The following is a 15,169-nucleotide window of genomic DNA, read 5'->3' on the forward strand; positions in this document are numbered from 1 at the left end:
GTAATGACAGAGGGGAGGAATTTTTGAGTGGGAGACTTCTAAGTTGGTCTACAACTATATATCAATGTAATGTTTGTTTACTTTAAATAAATAAAGAAAGAAAACCACTGTGGAAATGTTTTCCAGTATTCAATAGAAAGCCATTTGGTTTGTCTTCTAAGCAGTTCTGATTTGAAAATACAATGTAAAACTCTCATGAAGTCTCTTCAGTGAATAGATGGTGCTGCCTTTTGCCCAGTGTACCCTGCACCACCCTGGCAGCTACTAACATTCCTGACCAAGTTCATAGTCAGTCTTGGGCACATGCAGCTGCTAGAGATGAGAGAATCTCTACCCCATGCCTGCAGGATTGAGACCCACTACCCAGCTTGGCCTTCTCCTTGCCTATCCACCCCTGACCAGCAAGGGAGGAAAACCAACCCAGGGAAAGCATACTTGTTCAGATTATCCAGGGAGGAAGGAACATCCCAGACCTGCATCTGGAAAATAATTTTGGATAATGGATATCTATTTCTTTAAACTTATCAAATGGATAAAGCTCTTGAATTAAGAGGTTTTCATCATTATCCATCTCATGGCCCTTTCATATAAATTTCTTTACCTACACCACAGATTGTCCCTCTATACAGGTGCCAGAAAGGGCAGGCAGATAATGCTGGGGGTCTTGCTATAGACTGAATGTGTTCCCCCAAAATTCATAAATTGAAAGCTAATCCTCAATCTAATGGTATTTGGAGTTGGGACTTTTGGGAGGTGATTAGGTTATGAGGGCTACCTCACAGATGATTTTTGTGTCCTTATAAAATAGACCCCAGCAAGATTCCCTTGCCCCTTTCTGCCATGTGAGGTTATATATTTAAAAAAAGACAGCCATCTAGCCTGGCTGGTGTGGCTCAGTGGTTGGACGTAAACCCATGCACCAAGAGGTCGCTGGTTCAATTCCTAGTTCAATTCTCAGTCAGGGCACATGCCCAATCGATGTTCTCTCTCATAATACTTCTAGCTCTCTCTCCCTCTCCCTTCCTCTCTCTAAAATCAATAAAGAAAAAAAAAACTAAAAAAAAGACAGTCATCTATGAACCAGGAAGCAGATTCAGACCAGACACTGAATCGGCCAGAGCCATGATCTTGAACTTCCCAGCCTCCAGAAATAAATTTAACTGAGAAATAAATTTCTGTTTTGTTTTTTTATCCTCACCGGAGGACTTTTCTTAAAATTTTCATTTATCTTCAGATAGAGCGGGAGGGAGATAGGGAGGGAGAAAGAGAGAGAAACATTGATGCGAGAGAGACACATCCACTGGTTGCCACCCACACAACCCCAACTGGGTGGGGACAAACTGCAACCGAGGTATGTGACCTTAGCAAACCAAACCCGGGTGTCTCTGGTCCGCTGGCCGATGCTTTAATAGCTGAGCCAAACTGGCCAGGACTACATTTCTGTTTCTTACAATCATCCACTCTGTGGTATTTTGTTATAGCAGCCTGAATGGACCAAGACACCTCAGTCAACTGCAGGGGAAACTGCAGGGTGAATGGATCTCACTTTAGACAGCAAGTCACCAGGAGCCCCAGCTTCTCCCCTACTGCCCAGTTTAGCCATCTCTTGCACGTCTTGGCCAGTCCCATGACTTCCTTATTTTCAAAATCTAGCTCATGCCTGACAACAGTCTATCCACCCCTGCCCTTCCAATACTGCTGCAGACTTCACCACCTGTCCAAGCCCCCACCCACAACATCTAGCCTAGTCTTTTGTACTTAAGTAGCTGAGTTCCAATCATTAAATCTTGTCTTAGAATAGAAGCCCCCCAAGGTTAGGGCTGGAGGGAACCTTGGAGATTAGGAGAAACTAAGACTTCGCAGGGGTCTTGTCCAAGGTTACAAAAAAAAAAAAAATAGGGCTGCGAGCCAAATTTTCCTATGTGTGCCTTATGCCTTCCTGGCTACATCCTGAGATTCTCTATTTCTTTTCTTGTTCTCTTTCCCCTTTGCTGCACAGTACCTGTTCTCTGTATGACCTTGGTGTTGACTCCAGGAGGGATCAAAGGCCTAAACAACAAAGAGCCCAGACAGAGGCTGTGGTCCACATCTCTGAAACAAGACTTGATTCCAACTAAGACCATACCTGACATTGGTTCTGAAGCCCAAATGATGGCTCCCAGAATTCAGGTTACTTACCCAAGGTCACTCGGCTAAGAAGTGGCCACAGCAGGAGCCAACTCTAGGTCATCAAGCCCCAGGGGCAGCGCTCTGCCCGGAGCACTGCTCCAGGCACTGCCCAGAGCCCACAGATCCGGAGGCCAACGGAGCCAGAGGCAAGCCCAGACCCCGCCTCTCTGCCCTGCTCAGCATGACGTTGGGGGAAGTACGTTATTCCTTTAGGTCGCTAAGCATTGCCTGCTTATCTGTGCGTGTGGCTCCCATCTAAAGTGTGGACATTGGTAGGAGACAGTGTAGGCGGGTCACACTGGCCTTCTGTAAGTAATCGGGGCACCCTCGACGGCCCCTAGCCATCGTGAGCCAAGTCCCTGCAGCTTGTGCACAATCCTAACTCCCGCACACAATCCCCAACTGTGATGCGAAGATGTCTGAACTCAGGGATCTGGCGGAGGGAACCTGGAGGCAGTTTGGCCGCCGCTGGAGTGCGCCAGGATTTGCAGACTTTCTCGGAAGTAGCTCTCTCAGGTCCTTCTCCGCCTGCGGTTCTCCTTTGCCCCCGAGAGTACCCACTGACCCCAGCAGGCCAAATTCTCGTGGCCGCGCCCATCCGGCAGGCGTCCCCAGTGCGGCGCCCGCCCCAGCGCAGGTTCTGGAGTTGGGATGAGGGAGAGGTGAAGCCCCAGGCAAGCGGGTTGCCTCTCCTGGCCTGAGCTGGTGAGCGCATCTTCTTGGCGTCCCCCACCGCTCAGCTCGCGCCACTGAACTTCTACACCTACGTTCCCTGTAGCTTCCAGAATTGGAGATCAATCAAATGCCTTCGGAAAACTGTATTCACTACTTTTGGAGGACTCTCTGGGGAAGGCGGGCAGGGGCCAGGACCCGGGTGGGGGGGTCTTCCTCGGGACCCTCCCAACCCGCTTCCCTTCGCAGACAGCAGTGGTCACCCCTACAAGGACATGACTTGGGCTTCCCGAAAGACTGAAGGACTGTGCTCCTCGAGGTACCGGCCTCTCCATGGGGTGGGGTGTAGGTGTGGGGAGCGGGCCACTCGAGAACGGACCTGTTTGCTGACGGGTTTGGAGGTGGGATGGGGTAGGTTTTGGAGACAGAAGAGGCTGAGAGCAAAGACTGTTTTTTTTTTTTTTTTTCCTCTCCCCCTCGTCTGAAAAGGAACCACATTGTCAGGGGGAAATAAGACGGAGTGTAAACACAAACAACGTCAAAAAGAAGCCAAGAAAGGCGAAGCCAAAAGAAGCAAGCGCAACACTGTTACAAAACTGTCTGGTTTTGTAACAATTTCCCTGCCGCCGGCCAATGAGCTGCGTGGCGGCGCGTCACGTGGTGCCGTTTTATATAACGCTTTGCTGAGACAAGACAGTTATTAGGCGGCGCGGGGCGGCCGGTATGGAGCTTGCAGAGGCGCGGCTAGGACTAGTGTGTGGCCGCGCGGCCCCGGTGGCAGCCCCAATTCCCTCCAGCCGCTGCTCCCTGCTCCGGGTCCCCGACCCCTAGACGCCTCTTCCCGCGCTTATTCCTCCCTTTATGGATTCACTGCGGACCAGACAGATGCTGAGCTTGTCCGCCGAGCTCGCCAGCAACAACTTAGAGCTGGCTGAGTCGGCGGCATCAGTGACCCGTGTAGACACGGGCCACCTGGAGGCTGTTACAGAAGGTCCCGCACCTCTATCGACGCGGGAGACGGAGCGAGAGCAGCCTACAACGGCCTCGACGCCGGAGTGCAAAGTCCTGCTCTCACAGGCCGATGCCCTGGCGTCCCGGGGGCGCCTCGGGGAAGCCCTTGAGGTGTACAGACAGCTGTCGGAGCGGCAGCAGCTGGTGGCCGAGCAACTGGAGCAGCTGGTGCGCTGCCTGGCCGAGAACGTCCCGCGAGTAGAGGTGCTGTCTCCAGTGCCCGCGGACCGGAGCAGCGCGGCGAGCTTCGTGGTGGTGGCGGAAGAAGCAGGGATGGCAAGGGCTGCCGAGGCCACCGAGGTGTGGGATGGCTTCAAGTGCCGGAAGTGCCATGGATTTCTGTCGGACCCCGTGTCCTTGTCATGCGGCCACACCTTTTGTAAACTGTGCCTGGAACGCGGGCGGGCAGCCGACCGGCGCTGTGCGTTGTGCGGAGTCAAGCTCTCCGCGTTGATGGTGGCCACCGGGTGGGCGCGCGGAACCCGGAGGGCTGGGCAACAGGCGCCACCGCCGCCGCTGCGGGTCAATGTGGTGCTCAGCTGTCTCCTTGGCAAGTTGTTCCCTGGTCCCGCACGGGCGTCGCAACTCCGGCACGAGGGCAATCGGCTGTACCGCGAGCGCCAGGTGGAGGCGGCACTACTCAAGTACAACGAGGCAGTCAGACTAGGTGAGCCCACCTTGCCTCTCAGCAATTAACCCCGCAGGAATGTGGGGCATCGACGGGGGGGGGGGGCCGGAGGAGTGCGCTGGGTACCGTGGGACCGACCCGGACTGGAGTTGGGGAGGGGTTTCTGGAGTTCAGTTTTTTACTTTTTCTCTGCCCCTACCAATTTATTTTTCTTTCTCTGTCTCTGCCTAGCTCTGTTGCTTTGTCTTTTCCTGTCTCCTGTTAGATTCTGTGTTTCTGCATCTCTGTTTCTGTTTGTGACACTTTGTTTCTGCCTCTCCTTTCCTTTGTCTTTCGTGTCTCTATCACTCCGTTTGTTGCTCGGTGTCACCGACTGTGTTTCCCTCTGTCTCCTTCCTCTGCCTCTGCACGCCTGGGATCCTTCTTACACCTGCCTGCACCTTCCTTGCCAGAAGAGGAACTTCGCACCCTTCCCACCCTCACGCCGGCTCTGGCTTTGGCTCCGGCTCTGGTGGATTCCCGCCAGCCCTAAGTGTTTGCTAGGTGCCTGTGTCTGCCGTCCCACCTGGCCTGGGCCTCTGTTGCTGCCGGGAGGTGCCCATTCCGGGGCCGTGGCTCCGGGTGGGGTGGGGTGGGTCCGGTGTGGAATTAGGTCAGGAGAGCACTGGTTGCATAAGGGCCGCGAGCGGCCAGGGCCAGGCGGCCCCTCCTTCGCGCGGGCGCGCTGGCAGGCGGGCAAGATTGTGTAACGGCTGAGGTAACCGAAGTGGGCCACGCTCGTCTCGGAAACCATCCCGCGAGCGGGGGAGGGGGGTGGAAGCGCTCTCGCCCCGCTGCCCTGTGACTCATTGTCACCGTTTCCTATCACAGGATCCGAGGCTTAAATAGATGCTCCCCCCCCCCCAAGCATGCTGCCTGCGCCTTGGTCTGGAGATTGCTCAGGGATCCTGGGGGCTGGGGGCTAGCTGCGAAGGGGACACGCCTCTGTCCCGCTTTCTCATGCTGCCTGAAGACGGATGGATGGGCTTTGTGGGTTCAAGGACAACATGGGCAGTCTCATGCTGTGGTCTTACTAGGGCATCAGAGTTACCGCAGGGAGAGGCTCTCCCAATCCCTCCTCCCCATATCTGGACCTAGGAAGTGGCCGCTGAACCGCTGGCCCATATTGCCCAGTTCAGAGCCATTGCCAGGAGCTCGGCTGGTGGGGCAGAGTGTCTGGTGAAGTGTGCCAGGGGAGGAAGGAGGCAGCAAGGCTGGGAAGACAGGACTCTGAGCCCAACTCTGATGGGTGGAGAAAGGGGTGAGCTGGAGTCTCCAGGTGTTGAACCTCCACCAGAACAGGCAACAGGTATTGGGGGAAGGGGAGGAACTAGGGCTGACTGGGCAAGAGTGACACCTGAGGGAGATGAGGACTCCCTCTTCACATGCACACACTGTGCTCACACAAACACACTGTGAGCTGCCACTGTGATGGCATGTGTTGCCAAAAAGAAGAAATAGAGAAGGCTGTAAACTCTTTGCTAATGTCTTAAGAGCAAGTAATGGGCACCCAAGTAAACCTTCAGCATACCCCTGGGAAAAACAGCAACACTAAATCCTGTTCCCTCAACAGAAGTTTGTGAGCTGGATCCCTGGGGACAAGTGGAGGCCACTTAAGTCCAGATCTCCATAGGAGATTCCATTCCTTTCAGCCATCCTGGGAGGGGCAGTTTTCCCTGGTTTTTTTCTTGCATGGTCCGAGCAGTCAGGGTGAAAATGTCAAGACCTTCTAAATGGAAAGGGGCCTCCCCAGTAAAGTGTATCTTTGTGCTGGAAGACAGCCAGGCTCTCTTCCTCATTAGTCTAATGTTGTGCCCCCCTTCAGAAAAAAAGAAACCTGTCCCTCACCCCAGATTCAAAATCTGGCCAGTTAATGAGTCTGACCACCTAGCTGTGTGACTTTCAGCAGATGTCTTCCCCTTTCTGGGCTTGATTTTATTCATCTGAAGAATGGGTTGGTTGAGTCAGATGACTTCTAAAGGTCTGTCCAGCCCTGGCATCTAGTGATTCAGAGTGTTGATGAGAGCCAACCTCATTTTATTCTCAGAACCCTTGTCCAGGTTCATTCACATTTTGCTATCTGTAATGAGAGGATGGAGCTTTGCAAATAAATGCATTTCCATTTTCTTAGAGAAACTTTATATATGCTGGGTTTCTACATAGAAATGTTGCTGTTGCCACCAGAAAACTTGTCTTCCTGGTGGCCAGGATGGGGGTTACATCTGGCCAGCTCCCCTCTCCCCAATTCCTGGCCTGTTTCTTTGTAGGTGATACCTCACTCAGAAGCCAGGCTTTCAGTTGCTAGCCCCACATAGCTACAAAGCAGGGTACCAGGGTTTTTTCCATGCCAAAGTCTCTGATGCACCACTGACACCACAGACTCTCTAAGGAATTGCTCAAGAGAGGGGCAAATATTAATTGTTTACAGCTGGGGCATCTCAGATCCAGAGTGGCTGGGATAGGGGTGGGTTGTGCATGTGGTCGGCCAGGCAATATTAGGGCTAGAAATTGAGCTTGACCCTTTGGGTCCCCAGGAGAAAAGTCCTAGAAAACTTGGCATCTGCTCAAGACCCATCTTTATACAGGACTTATCATGTTTCTGCTGGAGGCCATTAATGAGGGCTTTTTTTTCCCCTCATTTTGGCAGCTCCGAATGACCACTTGCTTTATAGCAACCGGTCTCAAATTTATTTCACCTTGGAGTCTCATGAGGACGCACTGCAAGATGCAGAAATAGCATGTAAGCTCCGCCCAATGGGTTTTAAGGTGAGTGTGGGATGGGAGGTATGGGAAGGGGTTATGCTGTAGAAGGAATTGGTAGGAAGGGTTGCTGTCCTTGGAGGTATGGGCACTAGAGCTCAAGCAGAACTAGGAGAAGGCTTTGCAAAGGAGTTGGGGGGTCCCTTGACAAAGGGTGACTTAGAGGTCTTCAAGGGAACTGGATTCTTCCCCAATTTGATCTTCCATTGATGCAGCCCTGGCTCTGTGACTCCAGAACATGGACTTGGGAGCCTGACTGCCTGAGTTTATGTCCCAGCTCTTCTGTTTTTATAATCTGTCTGACCTTGGGAAAATTACTTAACCTCCCTGAGTACTCTCATCTATAAAATGGGGATATTCAAAGCACCTACTTAACAGGGTTTGTTGTGGGGATTACATCAGCTAAAACATGTAAGATGCTTAGAACAGTGTCTGGCACATAGCACTGTACAAGTGTTTGCTGTCATCATCATCATCACTTTCAATGGACAGTAGAAGGAGGAAGGTAAGAGAAGTATTGCGGGCTAGTTGTGCCATTTTGAATCTTTAATATAGTCAGTTAGCCTGCCAGTATTCACAAACATCTAGGTCACGTGGAGGGGTGGGGAGAAAGACAGGCTAGGCATCTCTTAGGATGCCAGGATGCAAAGTGTCACTTCTTGCATCTCTAGCATCAGGACTAGCCCTCAGCCACATGTCAATATTTGGTTTAGAAGATTAGATTTGAGCCTGGGCTCTACTACTTACCAGCTAAGTGACCATAGGGATGTCACTTCACTCTCTGGACTCCAAGTATCCATGTTTGCAAAATGAAGCTCTTTCTATCTGTCCTGATCACCTCGCGGGGGTGCAGTGAGGGTCATAGGTAAGGATGACCTAAGGGCCATTCTGTGAGATATAACACTTGCTGGGTCTTGGTGTAGTGCTCTCTTGGTGTAGTGCCCCAGGAAGCCCTTCTTGGACACCCAACTTATCCAAGTCCAGGTCCATGATCCCTTTATAAATTTCATGGGGCCAGATGTGTTCGGAATCCAGAATGTTTCCAATTTCAGAAGGACCTTATAAGAAGTAACACCCGCAGTCAATTTTGGACAGTGTCCCATAATCAAACGCTAATATTTCTGCAGTGTATTATGTACATGAAAATTCACATTAAATGGGATAAAGAATATAATAAATATACTTTATATCATTTTAGGTCAGGTTTTTCTACCTCATGACTTTTGATGTCAGGCTTATGAAAATATTGGATTATCAGACTTTTTTTTTTTTTTTTTTTTTAAATCTGGGAACTTCAGATAAAGCCTCGTGGACCTGCATAATGGGCCATTGATGTCAAAGTGAATCTTATGTTATTTAATGAGAAGATTTTTATGAGTGATGATGGATTAGTATGTTCTCTTTCCCAAGGAAAACATTTACAGTTTACTAAAAGTCACCAGCATCTTAAACCAAAGGAGTTCCAGCAGGAGCATTTTGGGCCTTATAGTAGTGCAGGTCCTGGAGCTACCCCAGCTGTAGGAGGACTTCTCTTGTAACTTTTTCTGCTCCCATCCTTAACTGTAAGTCTAAGAGTAGGGGCCTTGATAGTGCCCCTACTGAGTGAGCAGTGGACCTTTGTGGATGAAATGGGAAAAGTGACTTCCCTGGTGAAGGGAGAGTTGATGAAAGTATTAAATAGGAGTTTCAGTTCCCCTTAAGTAAGTGGGGAGGCTTATCTCTCTGCCCCTGGTTAGCCCTCTGAAGGGCAGTCTGCTTTGTGGTGAAGAACTTTCTGGGGGTTCTAGACCACAGTTCTAGTTCCAGCTTTGCTGCTGACGTCTTGGAGAGGTCACATCTCTTCTCTTGGGCTTCTGAAAAATGATCAGTAAGTGTAGGTGGTCACTCAAGCCAGTAATGTGGAATAGGCCTCTGCTTGACAAACTAGTTAGTAGGATGGCATATCTGGGCAGGTCCTAAAAGCTGGTTAGAATGTGTTCAAATGGGCTTCCTTGCTACTTTGTGATCCCTCCAATAAAATGGTAGGGTAGTAGGGAGGGGGAGGTAGTACAGCTCAGTGGTTAAGAATTTGGACTTTGGTATCATTCAGTCCCAGACTCAAACTCTGATTCCAGAATTTATCAGTGGTGTTACTTTGGGCAAGTCACTTTTCTGGGTCTTAGTTTTGTTTTCTTTAAAATGGGCTTCAGAACATTTGCCTACATTATAGATCTGTATATAAGATAATCCTTTGAAATGCTTCAGGAAATAGTGAATACTCATAAAGTCTTTAGCTAATGTTAAGAAGAGCAGTGTCAGAAAGGTGAATAAGAGTGGAATTGAATGCTAACATTTTCTTTCAGGCACACTTCAGAAAAGCACAAGCCTTAGCCACCCTAGGCAAAGTGGAGGAAGCACTAAGGGAGTTTCTATACTGTGTGTCCCTGGATGGAAAGAACAAAAGAGCAAAATCTGAAGCCCAAAGGGTGAGTTAAGATGATATCAGGTCCAACTACCCAATGGGCTCCCAATTTACTGTCTTCTCCAGGGAGGGGAGTGAGGGAACTGCCTTCTAGAGCATTTGGGGTCTTGAGTGGGTGGCTTCCTGGGTTAAGGGAACAGGAGGGAGACACAGGTTCCAATTGATTGCCCCCAAATCACCGTCCTCTTGCTGTGTACAATCATCAGATTGAGCAGTTGCTGCATTTCTGTAGGAGTCTGTGAGGAATGTTCTGGCTTCTTTAACTTAGGGTCTGGGCTGTCAATGGGACAAAAAACAAGAGAATATAAATGTAAACAAGTTAACATGGGGACGGAGGCTCATTGAGGAGATTCTGGCTGCTGACAAGAGGTTAGGGGTGTGGGGCTTCCTGCAGTTGTAGAACTTTACTTTGACTGACTCACAGCTTCACCAGCTACACCGGGAAGCCAGCTCCTCATAAAGGATGCTGGTCCCCATCTCACTTGGCATATGCACAACTCCAACCTTCAGGTCCTTTTCTAGAAATAAAACACATATACTGTCTCACAAATATAAGTCAGAGACCATTCCAATATAATCCAAACAGTCATTTCAACTCTTGAGTCCCAAGAGAATGTGGTTATTTTTAAAAGCTGCATGAAGTACTGAGAGTATTAGCGAAGGCTCAAGCATCCTCACTTTCTGGACTTTGTTGCTTACTCTTCTGCAGTGTGCTCTCAGCGTGTCTGGCTAATTGGCCTGAAGTTGGATGGTGACAATGGTGTCCTCGGCTTGCTTTGTGCCCTGCGCCCAATTCACCACCACAGCCCAAGTGCTTCTGTTCCAGTGTGGTTTGGTAGAGCAGTAGATGAAGAAAGGGAGGAAAAGACAGGATTGGTTTCTTAAGGCTACAGAAATGCATGTTTAGCAAAATCAATGAACTAGGGAAAGCAGAACTCTGGAGGTTCTGCCTCTGACAGATTTATTTTCTGGGGAGTTGCTTTGACCTGGTTTGGGAATGTAGACAAGTTGTTCTTGAGAGAAGCACTGGTAGATTCTCCAAGCTGTGGACCCTTCCCCAAATCTCAAGTGTAGATAATGATAATAATAATAATAATAATGATAATAGCAGCTAAAATTTATTGAGTACTTTCTATGCATGCTAGGCACTATGCTAGGGCTCTCTGTGGAAGATGTAGTTTAATTCCCCCCATATCTCTATAAGGGTAGGTACTGCTATTTATCTCCATGTTACAGATGACATGGATGAGGATGCTGAGGCTTGGTAACTTTCTGAGATCATGCAGCTAGTGATTGGTAGAAGAGCAATCAAACCCAACTCTACCTGCTTTCAGAGTCTGCCTACCGGCCTCTTCACCATCCTGCTGTCCTGGAAGGATGTGTCAGGAGTCTCAGCACTCACTGCTGGGGCTGGATGGAGAGCAGCAGTGTTCTGTGGTGGATGGACAAAAGCTGTTAGAAGAACCTTGACTTTGGGGACAGAATGTGCAAAGGCCAATAAAGGCAGGTGTCAGGTCCAAGGATGAGTAGTTTCTTAAAGAGTTATTATTATTATTGATTGATTGATTTGAGAGAGAGAGAGAGAGAGAGAGAGAGAGAGAGAGAGACGTCAATTTGATGTTCCATTTATGTATGCATTCATTGGTTGTTTCTTGTATGTGCCCTGACTAGGGCTCAAACTCACAACCTTGGCATAGCAGGACGACACTCTATCCAACTGAACTACCTGACCAAGACCATGAGTTGTTTCTTTACTCCTGTTTTCCCATTTCGCAGGTGGCCTGAGAGGCTCTGGTAACATCAGTTGGGTTGACCTGTCTTTACAGCTTTTATAGCAGCTGCCTAACTGAATGGAGCAAGAAGGTACTGTGCTAAACTCTGGAGACTCAAAGAGGCATAAGCCATAGTGTCAGTCCTCAAGGACCTTACAACATTGCATGTGTAACACAGTGCAATATAAATGCCAGACAATATGAGCCTATGCCCTTAATGAGTGATCCAGAGTTTTGAAGCTGGGGCAAGAATTTAGGGGCAAATTTCCACTGAGTGTGACAAGGGCATGGCAGCCCTTTAAGAACACTGAGGGCCCTCAGCAGTGTTTACTTACTGTATTGTTCCATTTTCAGATTTGACAGATGGTCCAGGTTTACTTGACATTAATTAGTTACCTTAGATACTCACAGACCTCAGATTGTCCCCCCCCCCCTTCTTGACCCATTGGGCCTTTTTAAAGCTGACACTGAAGTGGGTTTGACTTACATTTATGTGGAATAATTATTCTCACTGAAAGTTGACCCCACCTTTTGTTTTCTGAAGCCATTGGGAAGGCCTAGAATGAGATCTTGCGTAGCAAAGGGAAGAGATAAAGTGTTGCTGTTGTTTCTGCCTTGTTTCCTTCTATTTCTCCTTTCTGCCTCTGCTCCCTCCTACACTACTATGTCTTTTTATCCTCTTACCCTAGGATGCTCTGTGGCTGCCACTGAAGAGCATCATGCTGTTTATGGGAGAATGTGAGGGAAATTGCTTCAGAAATGGGTTGTTCCTGCTGGGCCACTCAGGAGGGCTTCTGAGGGACAACTGTGGCTTCTGTTGAGGAGAGACCTCTGAAAAATGGCATTTATGGCCCTGGGCACTATTTTCCACCTCACTCTTTTACCAACTTAGACCTGAGAAGTGGGTTTTCCAGAAATGGAAGGAAACAGGGATCTGTCTTAGGACTTTGGACCTGAACTTAAGGCCTCTCCATGAGCCCTGGGATGGATAAGTGTGTTAATTCAATTCCATCCAGTATGATAAGTATCTAGTGGACATCTGTAATGTACTCTCCAGAAGCTGGTCATCTGGTTAGAGGGAAAGACTTACATCTGAAATACCATTTGAGGATAACACAAGACTGTGTAGTGTAAGGTGTTATATTGGGGTGCAGTGGAGAACACAAAAGGCAGGTGACATTAGGGAGGCTGGAGTAGTAGGGGAGGCAGGACTGGAGCTGAGCCCTGAAAGCCGAGCAGAGTTTGGCTATGTGGCAGTTGCCGGCATCTGAAGGAACAGCATGAAGGAATGGCAGTGGGGCCAGCAAGGGAACAAATCAAACTGGAAAGAGTTTGGTCAAAGTTTCTGTCAGACTCTCTTCATCAATTATTACCCTGCCTATGTACCTTGGCTGAGCAAAGGGGTGGAACATTCTTTAGTGGGTCTCCAAACATTGCAGGGACCTCTTGGTATAAACACTTAAATATGTTTTAGAAGCCAAGTGGCCTGTCCTGTGTTACATGTTACATACACTATATACTCATGTGTATTCACAATCCCTGCTGGCACAGGGCAAATTGAGGCAAGAATGTGGGCAGAAGGGATTAAAAATGCAGGGATGATTGTTGGAGAAAGAGAGAGCAAAATGGGCAGGCAGAAGAAAGAAATATCAGAACTTAGAAGACAACTGTAGACTTCTACCCGCTGGGGTATTACGGACATGACTCCAGGTCCCCCAGTTGATGTTTGTCTTCTGCCTTCCCCTCTTTGTCTCTTTCCTCCAACATAGGTTTTTAAATCCTACTGCAGATATTTCTTTGGAATGAAAGCACTGGAGTGATAGTTCTTAAGTTTGACTAGTGTGACAGAGGCATCTGTGATGCCTTTTCAAAATGCAGATTCCTAGTCCACACTTCAGACCTGAGGAACCAGGCATCGGAACTCAGAACCTGGACTTTTAATAAGCTTCAAGTGATACTGATGCACGTTGAAGTGAGGCCCTCTGCCCTGGTCTGCCCTGATCTGTCTGGCCCAAGGCTTCCTCCCTGGAGTTTTGCCCTGCAAGCTTTGCCCCTGCCCCTTCCTACCCCTCCCCCTTCACCTGAGCACCTGTAGAAACTTAAGTAGTGAAGTCTTCTGTTTTATGTCACAGCTTCTCCTTAGTTTCTTTTCACCATCAGTCCCGGGAGATTCTCAGGAACATTCTCCCGATATCCTGAAGCTGTTGGCACCTCACCCTAGATTAAAGGAACACGTAGAGTCAATGGCTACTGAAGGCACCAGCCATAATCTACCAAAGTTGTCACAGGTAAAACTCAACTCACCCAGCTCGTTTGTGACGCTTCGTTTGGCTGTTTGGTGGGCAAACCTGGGGAGTAAGCCCTACCTCTCCTACTTCAGTTCCTGAGAAAGAAGAAATGAAGTTGCTAGTGGTTATGTTCTTTGTTAGAAGGTTATTTCTTAAAGATAAAAACTGGATTTCAGGCATGGTCCTAGGATTTATGATTTGTTCTATTCATTTTTTACTTTTTGGTCAAATCTACCTGAGAGACAGATTTGACAGAACTACGAAGGAATTGGCCCACTTCCACTGGAGTCATTCAGTAAGGTGGCTTTATCAGCCCAGGGTTGGAGCCTGGGAAAAGGGCCTGACAGCTCCTCCTTTCCTGCTTTTTGTTAGTTCAAGCTGCTGGCCTTTGAGCACCACTTGAGTTCCTTATATAAAGGCAGCTCCATTTGATCCCCAAGCGGAGGTAATTTCCTATTCCTGCACCATGTCTTACACATTAGTAGAATTCTGGTATATCTGAGGCTGAGAAGAGGGAAGCAATCCTGGGAGGAAGGCAGGTGTTTGTACATTTCTTTGAAAACAAGGGAACAGAACCACAGAGAAATGGGCTTCAGCCTCTGGCTTTCTCAGCACAGGGCAAGTAGGCAGTAGCTGGGGTTCAGAAGTCCAGACCTGAAGGTAGAGTTTATTGCTGACTACCTCGGCCCCTTGGGACTGCAGTTCCCACTCCATTTGTGCCCTGTGCTCTTCCCTGTATGTAAGCCCTGGCATCTCCATGGCTTCTTGGATTCTTTGGCAGGTCAAAACCTTACATTTTCCCAGTTTCTCTCCCTGCTCAGAAGGAATAAAATTCAGGTGTGTCCAATTCGAAAAGGATTGGGGGTAGGCAGGACTCGAAGAGTATCTCCTGAAATCAGAGAACCCCTAGTGTATTCCAATAATTGTTTGAGATCATGATTACCGAAGTGCCTGGAGTGATTTCTAATTGCAGCTCATTCTGAAATAAAGAAAAAAAGCACCCCTGGCTTTAGAGTGAGAGGCAGCTAGGGAACAGGGATAGGGTTTCCAACCAAACTTTTCTTTGCCAGAGCAGTGTACTCCTGTGTAAACAATGCCTGGGATTCATGGACAGTTGAGGACATGGCATTGTTATGGTGCTGAAAAATCTCTGAACTCCCTATGTAGGAAACTGAGAAAACCCACATTCTTTCCCTCGTCACCCCATTATTTTCTCCCAAATGTATGGATCTCATTTTTCATCTGTCTACCAACTTTTTTGTAATGTTTGGAGGGGAAACAAGTACATGGGCATTTTGATCTGTAGACTATGGGTTTAGAATAGAGAGGGGTTCTCCAGGTAAATCTGCATAAACACCTTGTTGTTGCA

The 15,169-nt window shown here is 48.6% G+C and overlaps 1 protein-coding gene across 4 annotated transcripts in view; it reads left to right on the top strand.

Annotated features, from left to right (window-relative positions):
- Positions 1 to 3,536: 3,536 nt before the first annotated feature.
- The window catches only part of LONRF3 (LON peptidase N-terminal domain and ring finger 3), a 40,162-nt gene continuing 28,529 nt past the window's right edge, over positions 3,537 to 15,169 (top strand). For 2 of the 4 annotated variants that reach the window (XM_036270319.1, XM_036270322.1), the window contains exons 1-4: positions 3,558 to 4,519; positions 7,167 to 7,285; positions 9,622 to 9,744; positions 13,645 to 13,800. In XM_036270319.1, coding sequence (XP_036126212.1) covers positions 3,703 to 4,519; positions 7,167 to 7,285; positions 9,622 to 9,744; positions 13,645 to 13,800 — 1,215 coding nt within the window. In that variant the 5' untranslated portion in view covers positions 3,558 to 3,702. Of the gene's footprint in view, positions 4,520 to 7,166; positions 7,286 to 9,621; positions 9,745 to 13,644; positions 13,801 to 15,169 lie in introns of all 4 variants that reach the window. The other 2 variants (XM_036270320.1, XM_036270323.1) reach the window with 2 other exon arrangements.

The sequence above is a fragment of the Molossus molossus genome, unplaced genomic scaffold (assembly GCF_014108415.1).
Source record: "Molossus molossus isolate mMolMol1 unplaced genomic scaffold, mMolMol1.p scaffold_m16_p_2, whole genome shotgun sequence".
Classification (NCBI taxonomy): domain Eukaryota; kingdom Metazoa; phylum Chordata; class Mammalia; order Chiroptera; family Molossidae; genus Molossus; species Molossus molossus.